This window comes from Aristolochia californica, unplaced genomic scaffold (genome assembly GCF_029961685.1).
Source record: "Aristolochia californica isolate CCGP_79_NKW_82.1479 unplaced genomic scaffold, dmAriCali1.0.hap1 SCAF_12, whole genome shotgun sequence".
Lineage (NCBI taxonomy): Eukaryota > Viridiplantae > Streptophyta > Magnoliopsida > Piperales > Aristolochiaceae > Aristolochia > Aristolochia californica.
In genome coordinates this window covers 24,999,202-25,015,814 of record NW_027181793.1, presented here as the reverse complement: position 1 = coordinate 25,015,814, position 16,613 = coordinate 24,999,202, and the positions used below count along the sequence as shown (strand labels likewise).

At 36.3% G+C, this 16,613-nt stretch overlaps 2 protein-coding genes across 2 annotated transcripts; one reads left to right on the top strand and one right to left on the bottom strand.

The window, feature by feature from the left end:
• Nucleotides 1-4,044: 4,044 nt before the first annotated feature.
• Nucleotides 4,045-11,374, top strand: LOC137945686 (DEAD-box ATP-dependent RNA helicase 15). Its single transcript, XM_068791663.1, has 12 exons — nucleotides 4,045-4,186; nucleotides 4,275-4,391; nucleotides 4,731-4,831; nucleotides 5,992-6,164; nucleotides 6,243-6,474; nucleotides 6,601-6,719; nucleotides 7,208-7,264; nucleotides 7,355-7,539; nucleotides 10,451-10,595; nucleotides 10,691-10,774; nucleotides 10,866-10,929; nucleotides 11,014-11,374. Exons 2-12 carry the CDS (start codon nucleotides 4,276-4,278, stop codon nucleotides 11,022-11,024), a joined length of 1,287 nt encoding a protein of 428 aa, XP_068647764.1. The 5' UTR covers nucleotides 4,045-4,186; nucleotide 4,275; the 3' UTR covers nucleotides 11,025-11,374.
• A 665-nt stretch (nucleotides 11,375-12,039) lies between these two features.
• On the bottom strand, nucleotides 12,040-16,469 carry LOC137945537 (ras-related protein RIC1). Its single transcript, XM_068791472.1, has 8 exons — nucleotides 16,187-16,469; nucleotides 15,056-15,128; nucleotides 13,485-13,532; nucleotides 13,338-13,385; nucleotides 13,189-13,260; nucleotides 12,939-13,094; nucleotides 12,755-12,858; nucleotides 12,040-12,498 (listed from the first exon to the last, which is right to left on the bottom strand). Exons 1-8 carry the CDS (start codon nucleotides 16,198-16,200, stop codon nucleotides 12,402-12,404), a joined length of 612 nt encoding a protein of 203 aa, XP_068647573.1. The 5' UTR covers nucleotides 16,201-16,469; the 3' UTR covers nucleotides 12,040-12,401.
• Between the last annotated feature and the right edge of the window lie 144 nt (nucleotides 16,470-16,613).

Here is a 16,613-nt window from a genome sequence, read left to right as displayed (position 1 = left end):
TATTTATTGGACGCCGATGGCTAAAAAAGAAAGGAAGAAAAGACAGACAAGCCGGAAAAGGCCAAAGAGACTCGTAAAACGGATGGCGACTTGTGAACTGTGAACATTGAATTAACTCAAGTGGCTACACTGGTCCGATGTAGGTCAGGCATGCGCTTCGTGCTCTGTAAAGTCAATAGAATTCTTCATTTTTGTTACGCTGCACGACGTTTTGGGTTTTGTTACTTGCTGTTTGCGAAAATAAATTTGAAACACTCGAAATTTGGGCCGTTAAGATCGTTGATTCATTGTAGTTATATTTAGTTATATTAACTAACTGATAATTGGTTAAACTATCTTTATGACTTATATTTGTACAAAATATTGAATTATAAAATAAATAAAAAATCATGTTATATTGAATTGGACTTTGTTAGAATAAAAATAATAATAAAAATAAAAATTTGAATTTTTTTGAAAATATAAAATTATTATTATTTATATACAATCAATGCAATATTTTTTATTCTGCACCCCAAAGTTTGGAGTGATTTCAAGACTTTTCATGGGAAACTATTTCTATTGTTGAGCAATAACCCACATTTTGGGAGAGAAACTCTTAAGTTTGTATTAGATTGACATTATTAACATACTAATTTCAAATGAGAACAAAATATGAACACCGATAAATCCTTATACATTTAAGGTAATTAAGCCACTACAAATAGTGTTTTCATCCACAAAGATACAGGGAAGAAGCAACTATAATGCATAGCATGAACAGTACAAGCACTTCAATTTGAACACCTTGCTAGATTGAGATCATATTTGTTGCTCCAATACAAGGAGTTTTATCTATAAATATACATATTAGGTGCAAGTACTACATGGATAATATTTATTATACAAACACTTTTATTTTTATATCTTGCAATAGCGAGATCAGATTTGATGCTCTTCCGATCAGAAGGGAGAACGAATGTGACTCATCTCCCACACAATTTGAGACAAAGTCCCCCTTATTAGAAGGGTGCCAAGTAAGAGTGGCATCGAGTTGAGCCAAACTCGAACTTGCATATGTTCAAGTTTGACTTAATTTAAATACTCAAAACCCGAGTTCGAGCTCGAGGGGGATTCAAACTCCAACCTACATTTAAAACTAAAAAATATTAAAAATTATGAAAATAATTAAAGAGAATATTGTGATGAACTTAGTACCATTAAATTACAAGTTATCATGAAAGAGTCAAAGACTTTGCAATGGAGCATACTAATTATAATAACAAGTTCAATAGACCTAAAAGAAAAAATAAACACCTCAATCAATAGTGTTTAGTCTATTAGCAAACAACAACATTACATGTTGAGGGACCCAAAAGGGTTGAACGATCAATCGTCTGTGGTTTGAGGCAAATAAGATAAATTATCAACCAACTAAAGAGGAAATTAACGAGAGCAATTAAAATAAAGGGTATTATTGTAAAATGTGCTAACAAGTCGGTTCACGAGTTAACAAGCCAAACTTGGAAAATATAGAGTTTGACTTGTTATAATTAACGAGTTTTGTTTCAAATTTAAGCTCGAATCTAGCTCAAGTAAAAATTGAATTGAGTGAAGTTTTTTCAAGTGCCAAGTTTGTTGCAAGAGCCAAATTGAAGCTTTGCAATAATAGATCTCGCATCAAAACCATAAAAAAGTAATCAACACTTCCATAATTTCCATTTTGGTCATCCTGCATTTAAACTCTTAGATGTTCAAGAGTAGTAGCATAAATATAAATCAATGAAATAAAAAAAACAAAAAAAAACTTCATTTTGGTCTGACCGTCCAATATCTGTAGACTTTCCAATGCAAGTGTGCAAACAAATAGGTATGTATGGAGGAACTACCAAATAACTACCACACGATGAACAATCGAGTTTCTTTACCTCTTTCACATTCTTGAACAACAAGATGATAGGGGAGACATTGAAAAAACCATCTAGTTTTTGTCATTAATCCCATAAATCTTCAAGATCCTAGTTCCACTCGTTCCAACTCCATTTGATCTTTGGATAATATTTTTCGCAATACACTTTAAAACTGCATTGAAAGATGTCTTCAACTTTCCAATGGATGATAAGATACATGGGAGACATATTTAGTACACAAGATAAAAGGGAATATGTAATTTCAATTATTTAGACAGCCAATTGTATCTTCAATTTTTCCAAATTCACTCGTCCATAAGAAAGCAGAGATTAGGTCGTCCAGCCTCAAGATAACTTTTCAATTCAAACCAAACCCAAAGGCCCCAGTACAAGAGACTTCAAATATGGAAAAACCAATATAAGCTTCTCAATACTGCCTAGTTCCCGAAAATCCATCTCATCACATTTGGGTGCCTCTAAAATCAAGCTTTCAACAGCTTTACCCCATGGAAGCAGTTTCACAAGGTCATGAAAATCAGGTGTAAATTCCAAGAGTCTTCAGATTGAGAAACTTTTCGATATCCATGAAGTGAATTGATTTTTCAATGGAAAGATAAAAAACAGTTAGTAGAGGAGATTTAATGACAAGAGATTTCTCAATCTGAAGACCCCGAGATCTCCCACCCCAATCAGCTTTAGAACTTTGAGTGAAGAAAAACACTCAGTTACCTTCATTAAATTCTCATCACCTAACCTTATAAACTCGAGGGTCAACCTTGTGAGCTGAGGCCTTCGCTGCAAGCCTACCGCAGACAACCAAGCATTTTTCACCTCCAAATTAAGAAGATCATCACCTGTAAAGATAGAGAATGCTAAAACTTGTGTTATTTTACAGCCACCAACTCGAGGAAGACCTCAAGAAAATTCTTCGAGAGAAAGGATGGGAATGGCTAAGGGATTGTTCGTCTTTAACCAATCAAACAGGTTTTCCTCTACCATCCACTGGTGGGTTGAATTGCCTAAATGTTGCTCCATGAGGCAAGCATAATATATAATTACGACAGGATCAAATTTTCGTAAACTTCCTTAAGAACTCGACGGTTTGCTTTATAATCTCTCCAGTGTTAACAACTTGAGCCAGTAGGGATAGATGAGATTACTGCTTCAGAAAGGCAGTTTCTGCCTTCCACCACCAGTGATAGCAGAACAGTTGGCTTTGTCGGTGCTGTTGGAGGCCCAGCTTGGAGCTACCTAACACCTGATGGAGGGATAGCGGAAAATCTCTAGAGGAAGGAGGAGTATAAAGAGTAGTGACCATAATAAGGAGGCAAATGCTTTAAGCCTGCTGTAGTACTTGCCATTTTGGGAGTGCAAATCGAGTGTTTTAGAATGTGCATATTGTCTCATCGGATACATGAAACTTGATGAGATGGGTTTATACAAATAATTCTATTGGCATTTTAATGGATAAATAAATACAAGATGCATTCATATAAGCCATTTTTCTAGGGTATCTGATCTCAAAGTAATTAATCAGTATTTTTAATTTTAATTTTTTATTTTTTGTACAGGACTAACTGAACTTTTAGGAAAAAAATAAGAAAATAAAATGAGAAATTGACTATTAAAAATAATTAATAAAAATAATAATTTAATTATTATCTCATTTTCAATAACTATTTTTGGAAATAATAATAATCAATTTTTTATTTTATTTTCCATGGGTTCCCAACAATCCCTTAAGATTGCCGAGTTTGGTGAGATTTGGGTTTAACTTCATCTCCCTCATATTAATATATGCCAGATCATATATATGTCAAAATTATTATTTCTTTAATTGTATTTATTTAATTATAAAAATAATAATAATTTAAAAAATATTAAATGAAAGTTTCAATTATTTTATTAAAAATTAAGATTAAACTTAAAAAGAGGTCATAGGTCTTTTTTTTTAACTAATTCGACTAAAGAGAGCTTATAAAGAGCACGCGGTCACTACAGACCACAGTGGGCAGAACAATTTGGCCTCTGATGCCCAAAAGAAGTCAAAAGTCAAATTTACCCCCCTAAAGCTACAGAAATCCTTTCATTTCCTCTCGCGTCGCCCTTATAAATAAGTTTCCTTGTACTGAAGTGACTAAACATTGGGAGGCAAGATATAATTCTGAAATCTAACCCTAGCTCCCGAAAACCCTAGTCTTCGTCGGGCGGTAGCTCCTTTATTCTTATTTTTCTCTCTTTCTTGCAGACTCTTCTCGATTTAGGTTAAATCCGGTTGCTTATTCTTTGTTTATAAGGTAAGTTTGTGAGTTTGATTTTAATGTATCGTTCTTTCGCACTTCTGTGGCATCTATTTATTCATTTTGGTCTGGTTGAGTTCCGTAGAATGGGTGAAGTGAGGGATGCCGAAGCGTACGAGGAGGAGCTTCTCGACTACGAAGAGGAGGAGGACAAAGGGCCGGATTCTGTCACTGCCAAGGGTACTGGGGAATCTGCAAAAAAGTGAGTTGTTCATCTACTTGTCATATTTGTCGTTGTTTTAGAAATGTTCCGAACTTTTATTCTCAAGGTTTGTCTAGGGTTTTATTGACAATTTTTGTTATGCTTACTGTACTCTTGCTTTTTAGGCCTTTGACTTTTATACTGCAGATCGAAGTGTTTTTGGCCTTTTCTGGTTGTTAGGATTTTTTAAATGGTAGTTTTTGACACTTAAAATATGCACAGAACAGTAAAAATTCTGCTTCCTTATTTTATTTTTTATTTTTTATTTTTTAAAGATTTAGCTTTATCTTTCCGGACTTTGGCCATACAAGTTTTGAAATTCGTGTCTTGTCGTTGCAGGGGCTATGTTGGAATTCATAGTTCGGGATTCAGAGATTTTCTTTTAAAGCCAGAGCTTCTTCGAGCCATTGTAGATTCAGGATTCGAGCATCCTTCAGAAGGCAATATTTTCTTTTGTCCTTTGATTCCTGTTTCTCTTGTAATATATACACAAGTTCAGTAGCAGTTGACAGATCTATCATCTGAGTTATGCGACATCTATTGTTAAGGATTTGCTGATTGTTTTTTTTTAGTAGTTTTCATTTAACCATAAATTGGATAACTGCTTGTTTGGTTACGTGATTTATTGCTTAAATTCTTTTGTCAGCTACTTCTACCTTCTCAGTGGTATTAGAAATACCAGTCTTACGATGATTTGGGTAGTGTGTGTAACTAAATTCCCATAATAATTTGCATGCATAAGATAGAGATTTTATGTTGTGAACCAGCATGTCATTGTACTTCTGTTAGAAATAGTCCATGCCTATGTTGGCATCAACATGACCATGCCAGTTACTTCTCCTGGTTCTTATATCCTTGTAATCTGTTAAAATGTTCAGGTCTCCAATGTTTGTTTTAGCTCTAATTTAAATTTTTAGGATTTTTTTACACATTTGAATTTTCGTGTTTCCCTTGTTTACTGTTAAGGTTTTTATTTATTTCGATTGCAATTGCATGATGTTCCGGTGCTAGATTCCCTAATACTTCTCTTGAATATGTTAAGTTGATTTACTTTTTCTCCTGAGTTTTTAGTCAAAGCTTTCTGGTCAATGTTTGTTTTGCATTATGTTATTGTAGAGATCTGTTATAGAGATCTTAGTTTTTTTTTTTAGAACTTCTGAGAGTCCAATCAGCTAAAAGTTTGTATTCAACTGATGCTTCACATAGGCCTGGACGTTTGTTGTCTGTCTTTCTGTCTCTATCTATCTATCTTTCAGACTGTATTTCTTTCTCTCTGTGTTTGTATATTGTCTTTTATGGGAAATGATATTAAATGTTATGCGGGACCTGTGGGCCAACCCAGGGAATGTGGGCTTTATTCCTCTAGAGCATGATAGAAGAGCTCCAAACTATGTCTTCTTTTCCTTTTTTGACATGTGTTCTGTGGTTCATCTCTTTTTAATCTCATAATTGTGTTCTTGTTGCTTTCAGGTAATTTACTTCTTCTGTATTCCTGCTTTTGGAGACGAACTTGGTTTGATAACCTTTCCATTAAAAGGATCTGGACGATCATTTTTACTTACCAAGAGTTCCTTCACTGCAATTTTATTTGCCCCTTCAGTGCAACATGAATGCATCCCACAGGCTATCTTGGGGATGGATGTTATCTGTCAAGCGAAGTCTGGAATGGGTAAAACTGCTGTATTTGTTCTTTCAACACTTCAACAAATTGAGCCCGTTGCTGGTCAAGTTGCAGCTCTTGTGTTATGCCATACAAGGGAATTAGCTTACCAGGTTTGGAATTGACCCTTTTTTCGAATATTCATTTATGTCAATATCATATCTTATACTAATTTTATTTGTTAATTGCAGATTTGCCACGAATTTCAGAGGTTTAGCACCTATTTGCCTGATATTAAAGTTGCTGTGTTCTATGGTGGTGTGAATATCAAAACACACAAGGAGTTACTCAAGAATGAGTGTCCACATATTGTTGTTGGAACTCCTGGAAGGATTCTCGCTCTAGCAAGAGAAAAAGATCTCGCACTGAAGAATGTGAGGCATTTTATCCTTGATGAATGTGACAAAATGCTCGAGTCCCTAGGTACAGTTAAATTGCTTGAGTTAATTGATGGTAACTGATATTGATCATATTTATTTCCAGGCTTCCAGAACACTTGTTTGAACATTCTTTTAATCTTCTACTTCAACATGTTTGTGTGTTCTGCAGACATGCGAAGAGATGTCCAAGAAATTTTCAAGATGACACCTCATGATAAACAAGTTATGATGTTTTCAGCCACTCTTAGCAAGGAGATCCGCCCAGTTTGTAAGAGATTTATGCAAGATGTAATACACTATAGCCAGTGTAACTCTCATATTGTTGTTGTCCTTTCATTATGTCAGCTATCAGGATGTTGGTTATACTTAGCTTTAGTTAGGTTGCAGCTTCAAAAGCAAGTGATTGCCAGGCTTGTTCTCATATTCGCTTTGGCCTGTTGGCTCAACTCTAGGTAGTTGGCTCAGTTAGGTGGTTTTCTTATAGTTGATCTAGATGTTCTTTGTTTTCATGGTTCCTTTCTCCTGTACTGTGTTAGTTAAGTTGGCCTTAGTTGATGCAAATGAATAGTGGCATCATGATGAGCAAGGAATATTGGCATTGCCACAGTGAAGCAACCCTGTTTTATGAGGAGAGTTACAATAGTGCGTTGGATGTGGAGAAGTTCAAGTTCCTGAGTTGTCAGAATTTAGTGCATCATCATTGATTTGGTATTGGATTCAATTTGCTTGCGGAAAAGGCCCTAATCTCCTTTAATATGACATTTGTTCCCTTTCAGCCTATGGAAATATATGTAGACGATGAGGCCAAGTTAACCTTGCATGGTCTTGTACAGGTAAATCGGACAATTGATTCGGTGCTTATATGTTCGGACTAATGATTAGTTCATTTTTTGCTGATTAGATCTTCTCTTTTTTGGTTGCAGCACTACATTAAATTGACGGAGTTAGAAAAGAATCGCAAGTTGAATGATCTGCTGGATGCATTGGACTTTAACCAAGTTGTCATCTTTGTGAAAAGCGTCACTAGAGCAGCTGAGCTGAATAAGCTTCTTATAGAGTGCAATTTCCCATCAATTTGCATCCACTCAGGCATGACGCAGGAAGAAAGGTGTGATAACAGTTACTGGCATTATGTCCTATTGAATATCTTTGTAATTGTTTTACTTGATGTTTTTATCTTTTACTCTATACTTGATTGCCATATGTCATTTTTCTTATATGTATTTGTGTGTGTGTTTATCAAGATATGTTGAATATTCATGGAAGACTTGACAGTGGTAGTTGTCCTGTGGATAGTGACATGGCTTCCTTCATTGTCTTGTTCATCTTGTTTCATCAGTTATGAATACTGGAGATTAGATTTATGAGGACTTATTAGTTGATTGTGAGACTCAACTCACCTGTCTTTGTCATTCTCCACTCCACCACAAATTTCTTGAAAGAATAGAGCAGACCTGTCCGTATCGATACTGAAGCTAAACTTCCAAAGCTTCTATTTAGTCAAGTCCTACCGATGCCAGCTTTGATCTTATACTACATATCTTTTCATTCAGAGACTGAATTTTGTTCTCTGTTTACATGACTTCCATACTTGGCATGGGTCGTTACTTTTGATTTAAATGCCCCTATACTAACTGGCACTACTATGCCAAGAATGATAGGAGCTTTACATATCTGTTTGGCCATGAAAGCTCCTGTATTTAAAATGCTACACAGGATTGGAGTTCTTTTTGCAATAACATTTGTATGTTTTTCAGTTCTAGCAATGTATTGAGGTTTGAGTCATCTTCCTTATATCTAGTTATTCCCAAATTTTAACCAACTTCCCTTGAAGCAAGGCAGAGTCTCTGCAGTATAATTTGAATCTCAAATTCAGCTTCACATGTCAGAATGGTGTGGAGTTTTTTTTATGGAAACTTGGTTGCTCTTGGCTTGCGTGCAAATTCACTTTTATACATCTGTACAACAATTTAGCAGTATTTATTTATAGTGTTTTGATTCCCTTCCAAGTGTTGGAGAAAAAGCATTGGAAAATGACACTCTTTTGGTTGTTCAAAGAAATGTTGGATTCATGTGATAGAACATCTTTTGGTTGTGGGTGAGGGTTATTGAGATGGTGCTACATGAGCACTCCTCTTGGGCTGTGTCAAAAAAAGGATTCCAATGACTGAAAATTTCCATCATTCGTAATTTAGAAGCTAATTATCTCTTTATTTGCTCTGCATTATCTCTTTCTTTTTGGATAATTTATGATATCTTTAGAGGGAAGTCTTAAAATAACTTAAGGAATTTTGAGGAGACATGAATGTTGGAAGTGCCAAACTTTGCTAGTTATTGGTGACTTTCTGGAAACTGATCAAAGTATACCTTTTGACTTGTATAGAAGTAAAACAGTGAACCTTCTGACTTGTATCTGTATTCCCTGACAAGGTTGGAGACATTTCTTGCATTCACTGTAGTTCTTGGTAGCATATTTCAGCTCATCTAATTTACTGCTTGGCTTTTAGCTCTTGAGTTTTTGTTTAGAACGAGCATGAGATTTGTTTGTAGAAAACATACGATCATTCAGTATCCTTTCTCTTTCTCAGCTAGTGGAGCCATTCTAAATAGGTTGGGACCAGTCTGTGTTCTAGTCACGTTTTTAGTGGGACAAGCTCTCACCAAGCCACTACCTAAAATATGCTAAACCTGTCTTGGTGGAGCCATATTCCCTTTTTTGGCAGAATGGAGCCAAGAAAAATTTGAAACTAAGCTTGGCTCTCTTGTGTGTATAATTGAGGCAAGCCAGCATACACGCTTCCTTTGAGCAAGCTTTCTCCAACAGTTGATTTTTTCCCCAGTTCACTCGAAAGCATTGGAAGACCATTATTAACTACAGTGACCATCCATCTCCTCTTGAGACCTGTCATTGGAAAGGGTGGAACTAAATTTTGGAGTGATGTGAGATGAGTGGATCTATTCTCTTAGTGTACTTGACAGCAGGTGAATGGGATTTGATGAAGGTTAATCTAATGGCTTTTTTTTTTTTAAAGGATGAGATTTTATTCTGATGAACAAAGAGAACAAAATCTTAGGCAGGTGGGTCTCCTTGGGGATTGGAGGGATACCCCTTCTTTTAGCTAGAGAATCAGTTTGAGTTGTTGGTTGATCTTGTCACATGAGTCAAACATACAATTTGAATTCATAAAACTGTGTAAATTTTCATGGTAGGCTTGCTAGTGCTTCCAAGGATGCTGGGCCTTAGAGAACCAGTGAATGGCAGTACTGGAATTCTCTAGAAGGCCAGTCTAATGGCTCTTCTTAAAGGAATAAATGTATGTCTTAATTTTTTTATTTCTTTGATAGTTGAAGGTAACGTACTTACTGTCATATCATGGATGTCCAGAAATGACGACTTGGGTTACTTTTCTGATGAAATCTTAAGAGTTGTGTTCATCCTGTAATGTAGAATGGAATCATGTTTTAAGGACAGCAAATTGTATCTCTCTTATGAGCTTCTTGCCAGCAACATGGTTGTAGGTCCTCTCCCTAGTTGAAAGTTAGTCTCTTGCCAGCAACTAGCTTTTAGGGTCCTCTCTCCCTAGTTGAAAGTTAGTCTCTTGCCAGCAACTAGCTTTTAGGGTCCTCTCCCTAGTTGAAAATTTAAGCAATAGTCACTTTCTAAAGATTGATGGCAGATGAAGTTTTGTAACCTCCTTTTATACAATGTGATTCATGGCCATGATGGATATACATACTTATGGAGGCTTCAAGTCACTTTCTTGTCCAGTTTGCCCATCTAAATTTAAGTTTAAAGGGAGGCTTCAAGCAGTATATACATACTTATGGATTTTGTAGCAAGGAACATGTCTCGATTGATATGTACTGTCTGTCTGGAAAAGAAGTATCAACTCTTTCATGATATCTATTAATGCTGCATTTTCATGAATGCTATTTTGACTTGCAGCAATTGGTGCATATTTTTGTTGGTCATCTTGCACATTTTGTGTCTTTCTTAGAACAGTGAAACGTCTTTGCAGGTTGACACGGTACAAGAACTTCAAAGAAGGGCATAAAAGGATTCTGGTGGCAACAGATTTGGTTGGAAGAGGAATTGATATTGAGCGCGTTAACATTGTGGTCAACTATGACATGCCAGATTCTGCTGATACATACTTACACAGGGTATGTTAAGTTTTGTAGTTCAGTTGGAGAGGCACAAGGTATCGCCTGCAGTGTGGCCCTGTTTCTTACCAGTCCACTACCATCTTCTGCTGTAGGTTGGTCGAGCTGGGCGTTTTGGCACCAAGGGGCTTGCCATAACATTTGTATCTTCTGCCTCGGATTCAGAGGTCCTCAATCAGGTATGTGATACCCACATGTAATTTTATGTTACTTGCTGTTTATGGTTTCTGCATGTGATTCTTGAACTGAAAACATTGTCTTGAGTCACAGGTCCAGGAGCGATTTGAGGTGGACATAAAGGAGCTTCCTGAGCAGATTGATACTTCTACTTACAGTATGTTCAATGCCTTTTTATATTTTTTCTTTTATGTAGGAATTATTTCCAGCTAACAACTGCAATGGGATTGTATTTTTGTAGTGCCCTCGTGAGGTGGATCTTTGCACGCAAGGTGGCCTGTAATGAGGAATGTGTCCAGGATGCTTCCCGAGCAGGTGTTCTCTCAATGTTTAACGAGACGTTCTGCCTAGTATCTATTCTGCAGGCGGGGAGGTGCTAAAGAATTGTGCGGAAATATGGAGGGATATCCTCCGAGTGTTGTAGTTACCTTAATTTATGTTGCGTGACAGCTTTGAAGCTGGCCTTTATATTTTTAACTGAATTTGTAGTCGTAGAGATTTAAAAATTGTTGACTACTTGCTCGTAGTAGCACTCACTATATATTTGAGCTAGATTTCGTTTTTGATACGCAGTGCGGATAAAGGCATGAGTTCTGTAGGGCTATGGTTCTCAGAAATGTCAGTATCACATAAATATATATTTACATTGCACCTCCGCTTAGAACTCGGAGTTGCCCGTTTGGTCTGGCGAAGGCTGCAGTGGTGGCATGTACCAGTATTTATTTTAAAATACAAAAATAATTATGTATTAGCATTAGATTTTTTTCTTCATTTACTATGTTGGACTGGATGAGTGGAGAACTAAGCGTGGCATTACATTCTTTTCTTTCTAAATCGGTGGAAGATAACTCTGTTGATTTATTGGGACACTAGCAACTCTGATCGGATTTAAGGTAGGTTTGATTTTCATTGCCGAAATGCTTATTATTGTTGGCTGTTTGCTTTTTTAATGTTGATTACATGAGAAATCTAAGCTTAAGACCTAAAAGCTTCTCCTTTGGACGTTGACCACATGAATTCAGTAATTTTATAAACCTTCTTACACGAAACTGTGATAGCACTTGAAAAGATCTCAAAAAGCTTTTTCTTTGGACATTGACCACATGAATTCAGTAATTTTATGAACCTTCTTACAAGAACCTGTGATAGCACTTAAACCCTAGGATGCACAAATCATGGGTTTGTAGTTCACTTTGCCGTGTCCATGGTGTTTGGATTTGTGCAAGCTCAAATTTAATAGATTGATTTCCTGTTTCCAATTTTCATGATCAATTCAGTTAGTTTGGGGCATTATGACTCTCTAAGAGGCTTGTATGAACGGTAGCACAAGGCAAATAACAGCCACCTGTGAAACTAGAAAAGCCAGATGTTCGCGATTCCAAGACAATTTGGAGTGCACTACAGTTCTAAAGAAGAGCTACAATCATCTTTCTGAATCCAAAGCAATTTAAATGACGGGTGGGATGTTCAAACCACAAAGAAACATCTTTTTTTCCTTCTATACACAGAAAAGAACAGTGAGTAGGCAGCTGGGCAGCAAGCCAACCCACGATTAAAAGTCCTCTTGCAATCTGGAATGGATCCAGATCACAGAAGTCGTGTCGCCAGACCACCAGCGAGAGTAGTAAATCAAGAAGAGCAGCAGGTAGTCTTCTGAGCAACCGGGGTGCCCCTCATTTGCACTGTTGCAGGTCTATTGGCGCTCATTGCTGGCTGGCTCGCCATCCTACAAACCAAAAAGCAAAGGAAAAGTAATGAGCATCCATTTTCCTGTTGTAAAGTTGGAAAAAAAATCTTGAGAAATTTAGTCATTCCAAAAACATTACATGATCCAGAAATTCGGAATATAGGTACCGTTTAAGGCTAAAGGGAGTTGGAACGTTGGTCAGGTGAACTTAAAATTGTCTTTGATTTCAACTAGGAACAAAGCTGCTCGCAACCAGGTTATAATCAGATTAAGATGAATGGTTTAGGAAACCCACCTGTTCTTGATTTCAGCAGCCATTGTCATGAAAGCTTGTTCCACGTTTGTGGCATTCTTTGCACTTGTTTCCAGAAAAGGAATTCCAATTTCATCAGCAAATGCCTTTAAAAAAGAAACAGGCACCCGGTCAATTGTGAATCAGCCAAAGAGGGAACTGAAAGGATAAAAAGTTTGTACATCACCTTTCCAGTTTCATAGGAAACAACTTTATTAGAAGTCATGTCGCACTTGTTCCCGACCAACAGTTTGTTGACATTCTCACTAGCATAGCGGTCAATCTCATTCAACCATTGTTTCACATTGTTAAAACTTTCTTGGTCAGTCACATCATATACGACCTAATAAGTCCAAGTCAAATATATGATGACAACTAGTTAACATCTACCAGCTAAACTTGCAGGTAAACTTGACAAATTGAACAGAATATCTTACAATAATGCCATGTGCACCTCGGTAGTAGCTGCTTGTGATTGTTCGAAAACGTTCTTGTCCAGCTGTATCCCACTAATCACAACAAATCCTGACATCAGTCAAAATATAAGAAAGCAGAAAAAAAAAAAGAAAAAAAAAATGTTACTCACAATCTGAAGCTTAATTGTTTTGCCATCTTGCTCCACAGTACGTATTTTCTACAGGGTAAAAGAGGGCTTGATGAGAACTGTGTGACACAATACCTGAAACCATGGGGAGAAGCATTCTGAACAACATCACCATATTGCCATACTTACAAAATCAACACCAATAGTACTGATGTAGCTCTCCAGATATGAATCATCCTATACAACATAAATACGAGATGTCAGTCCATGTTCAAATCCTGAAGTTAAATGGCAGCTATTAAAAGATAATTGTACCACCCAAGAAGCACCGTACAGCCTAACCATATTGGACATCAACAGGGATGCAACGGCAGACAGAAAGGACTTGCTACTTATACATGACAGGATATTTTATTTTTGGATGGTTCATGCTGAGATGACCTAGGGAAACTCAGATTGAGTAAAAAACACAACCTAACAATCGTGAATAAAATTTTATGAAAGTAGGTAACAGGGTTTCACTATAAGGTGGGGAAACTCAATCGTAAGAGTCTAATTACTTTAGACACAAACAATTGGAAATCAGTCTGATCATAAGGATTCTCATGGCAATCATCTTTTTTCAATCTTTACTTATTGTTTATCTTTTCATCACATGAATTAAACCATAAGAAAAATTTCAAGCAACTTGCAACATAAACAAGAGCAACACAAACAAGAGGAAGACTTGCATCCACAATAATAGAAATTGAAAATGGTAGCCTATGCAATGTAAGAGACAGTAACAAATATATATTGATGACGTGTGGTTTCTTTTCTACTGTACCAATTCTGGTATTCCTATTTATGAAAAGGAAACAACATTAAGTGAAGGAAAGATGGGGAAACAACTTAATACAAATTTTAGTTCATATTTTTATGGCTTAAATTCCTTTTTCTTACTTAAACACTGGATGTCCAAACCCCAAAAAGTCTTTAACTAAAATGATCACTGCAATAGAAAAAATTCTGTACTCTCGAGAGTTTAAAACTAATAAAAAAAACATATTCCATTACCATCTAAAAAAAAGGTGAGAAGTTAAAGATGCCAAGTGTTGAGGAGTCTGGCACCATGAGTTTCACAATGACTAGCTTAAGAGTCAAGGAAAAGAACTGTTACTTTCTACAAAAAGTTCCTGATGTTAGTTTTGCTTAAATCATCAAGTAGAGCAAAAATAACTAATATCAAGAAGCTTCTAACCTGTTTCTCCTGTTATAATGTCAAACAAAATAACATACTACTGAAGCAAGGGCTATTGTCACTTTAACTAATTCCTCTTTACCTAATGTGAGTATTCCTGGGTCCTTCGATAATTTATTCTGTTCAACTGGGAAGTATTTATATTCCAGTTGAAAAGGAAATCACATATACAGGCACTGCTTGACTAACCAAGCTAAAAAGAAATTCAACAAGGAAGATCCTACGTCACAATAGCTTCCTTGTTCAGTAAATCATGTTTTGACAAGGTATTTCAGAAAGGTTAGCATGCAAACTTAGTATGCAATGAACACACCCACTCATTGTCAGAAAAAAGATGTAAGTCTCAAAATGTGCTATCAACATATGTAGGCAGCACCTAAGGCCGTTTGGTCTAGTGGTATTCTGTTTACATTAGGTGCGTCAGTCACAAGTTCAAATCGCGCCACGCCCCTCTCCAAAAAAAAAAGACCATATGTAGGCAGCAATGAAGAAAAACAAGGCAATATTGAATGGCCATTACCGCAAATCTCAACAGAAGGCATGACTTGCCCACTCCAGAGTCTCCAATAAGCAGAAGCTTAAAAAGGTAGTCGCTGAAAGTATAAGTAAAAATTAGATGTCCTGATATGCTCATACTTCAAATAAATACGAAGAAAGAGAGATGTATTGAAGAAAGAGAGATGTATTAAAGAGGAGAGAATAAGCAGCAAATCTTGTGAGATTGATCTCCAAGGCTTTCACCCAGTGAAGTTGTCTCATGGTAAATATGAAGACCAAGAAACAATATGAAACTGCAGTTGCACATAGTCTGATCTACAAGTTGAGGTACACTGACTACCCATGCCAAAAGTGCTAAAAAATGTTGAAGAACAAAATTATCTGAGGAAGGTTATTATTTTAAGCTTAAAGCATGTGAGGGTTTCATTCAAAAAGCTTTATCGAATTTAAGCTCAAAATATTTCTCTGTGCTTGGCAGGGTTCAGTCCAAAGGTGTTTCAAAATTTTATCACAGCTACTTGCATCTTTGCATGCAAGAGTTGGCTTGTAAACAAACTTATCTGAGGGAAGGAATGAATCAGGCAAATCGAGGCTAACCAGCAAAACAGATCAACTATATCTTCTGTCGCCATTGTAGACTAAAATTCTAAAAATGCACGAATGAAATACTCTAATCAGTCGTTACTTGCATTTAACATCCAACGTATAATCGTTCTATAGTTTTTTTTTTTTTTTTTTCCAGCATATGCAAATAATGAGGTGAAAGAAAATAATTTCCTTCCAATCTGCTGAGTTTCTGAAGGACATAACACAGCTTTCTCCGGAACCTACAACATGCATAAGTGAGTTTGAAACAACTAGCATAAGAAATTGAAATAACCAAATACGAGATTTGGTGAAACTTCAAAAACTCAAGATATCAACCGAGGGAAATAAACACCAGAAGAACTCCCGAATAATAACATCTAATCCCGTACTATCCAAAATTTCCCTTGCACGCTCCTACACATACAGAATTTTACTGAACATCCTCAGATCCAGATTCAAAAAACAAAGAAATCCGCAGACAACAACACTAAAACATACAAACAAAAGTTAGAAATTGATACCCAGAATTCTTCAACCAATTCACATTAATGTATGTAACACTTACTATTCGGGATTCATGTCGAAAATACACAGTAAGTAGCAAAAATGGAAGCCGAATAACTTCAGTAGGCGCCTGGTAACCAGACTGCCCTCCTCGACAAAGGGAAAAAGAAGAAAAAACGATCTGTTTCAAAGGAGGGGTAACGAGAGAAATTAGGAGTGGAAGGAGTAATTATTTATAGAGAGAGTGAAACTCGGTCATTGAATGCTTCGTCACCAAACATTATGAGAATTTTCTCATCGAATTTTTTTAGTTTTTACAGAACAAATAAAAAGTCAAACACAAGTTATCAGGTACATCCCCAAGTCCTTCCTTTTAATCGCAGTCACGCTTCAAAGACTCACAATTGCGAACACGTCCTTTTCTTGTTTGGAAATCATCTCATAAAGGTTCAGTCGTTTATGTGGCATTAATCTAGGACGTAACGAAG

Excerpts from the sequence above, each read along its gene's own strand:
- LOC137945686 (XM_068791663.1), top strand. The coding sequence starts at position 4,276 with ATGGGTGAAGTGAGGGATGCCGAAGCGTACGAGGAGGAGCTTCTCGAC. Across the intron at positions 7,265-7,354 it reads CCTTGCATGGTCTTGTACAG|CACTACATTAAATTGACGGA; the intron begins GTAAATCGGACA and ends TTTTGGTTGCAG. Across the intron at positions 7,540-10,450 it reads GGCATGACGCAGGAAGAAAG|GTTGACACGGTACAAGAACT; the intron begins GTGTGATAACAG and ends ACGTCTTTGCAG.
- LOC137945537 (XM_068791472.1), bottom strand. Across the intron at positions 13,533-15,055 it reads GCCTTCTGTTGAGATTTGCG|GATGATTCATATCTGGAGAG; the intron begins GTAATGGCCATT and ends TATGTTGTATAG. Across the intron at positions 12,499-12,754 it reads GCTGCTGAAATCAAGAACAG|GATGGCGAGCCAGCCAGCAA; the intron begins GTGGGTTTCCTA and ends TTTGGTTTGTAG.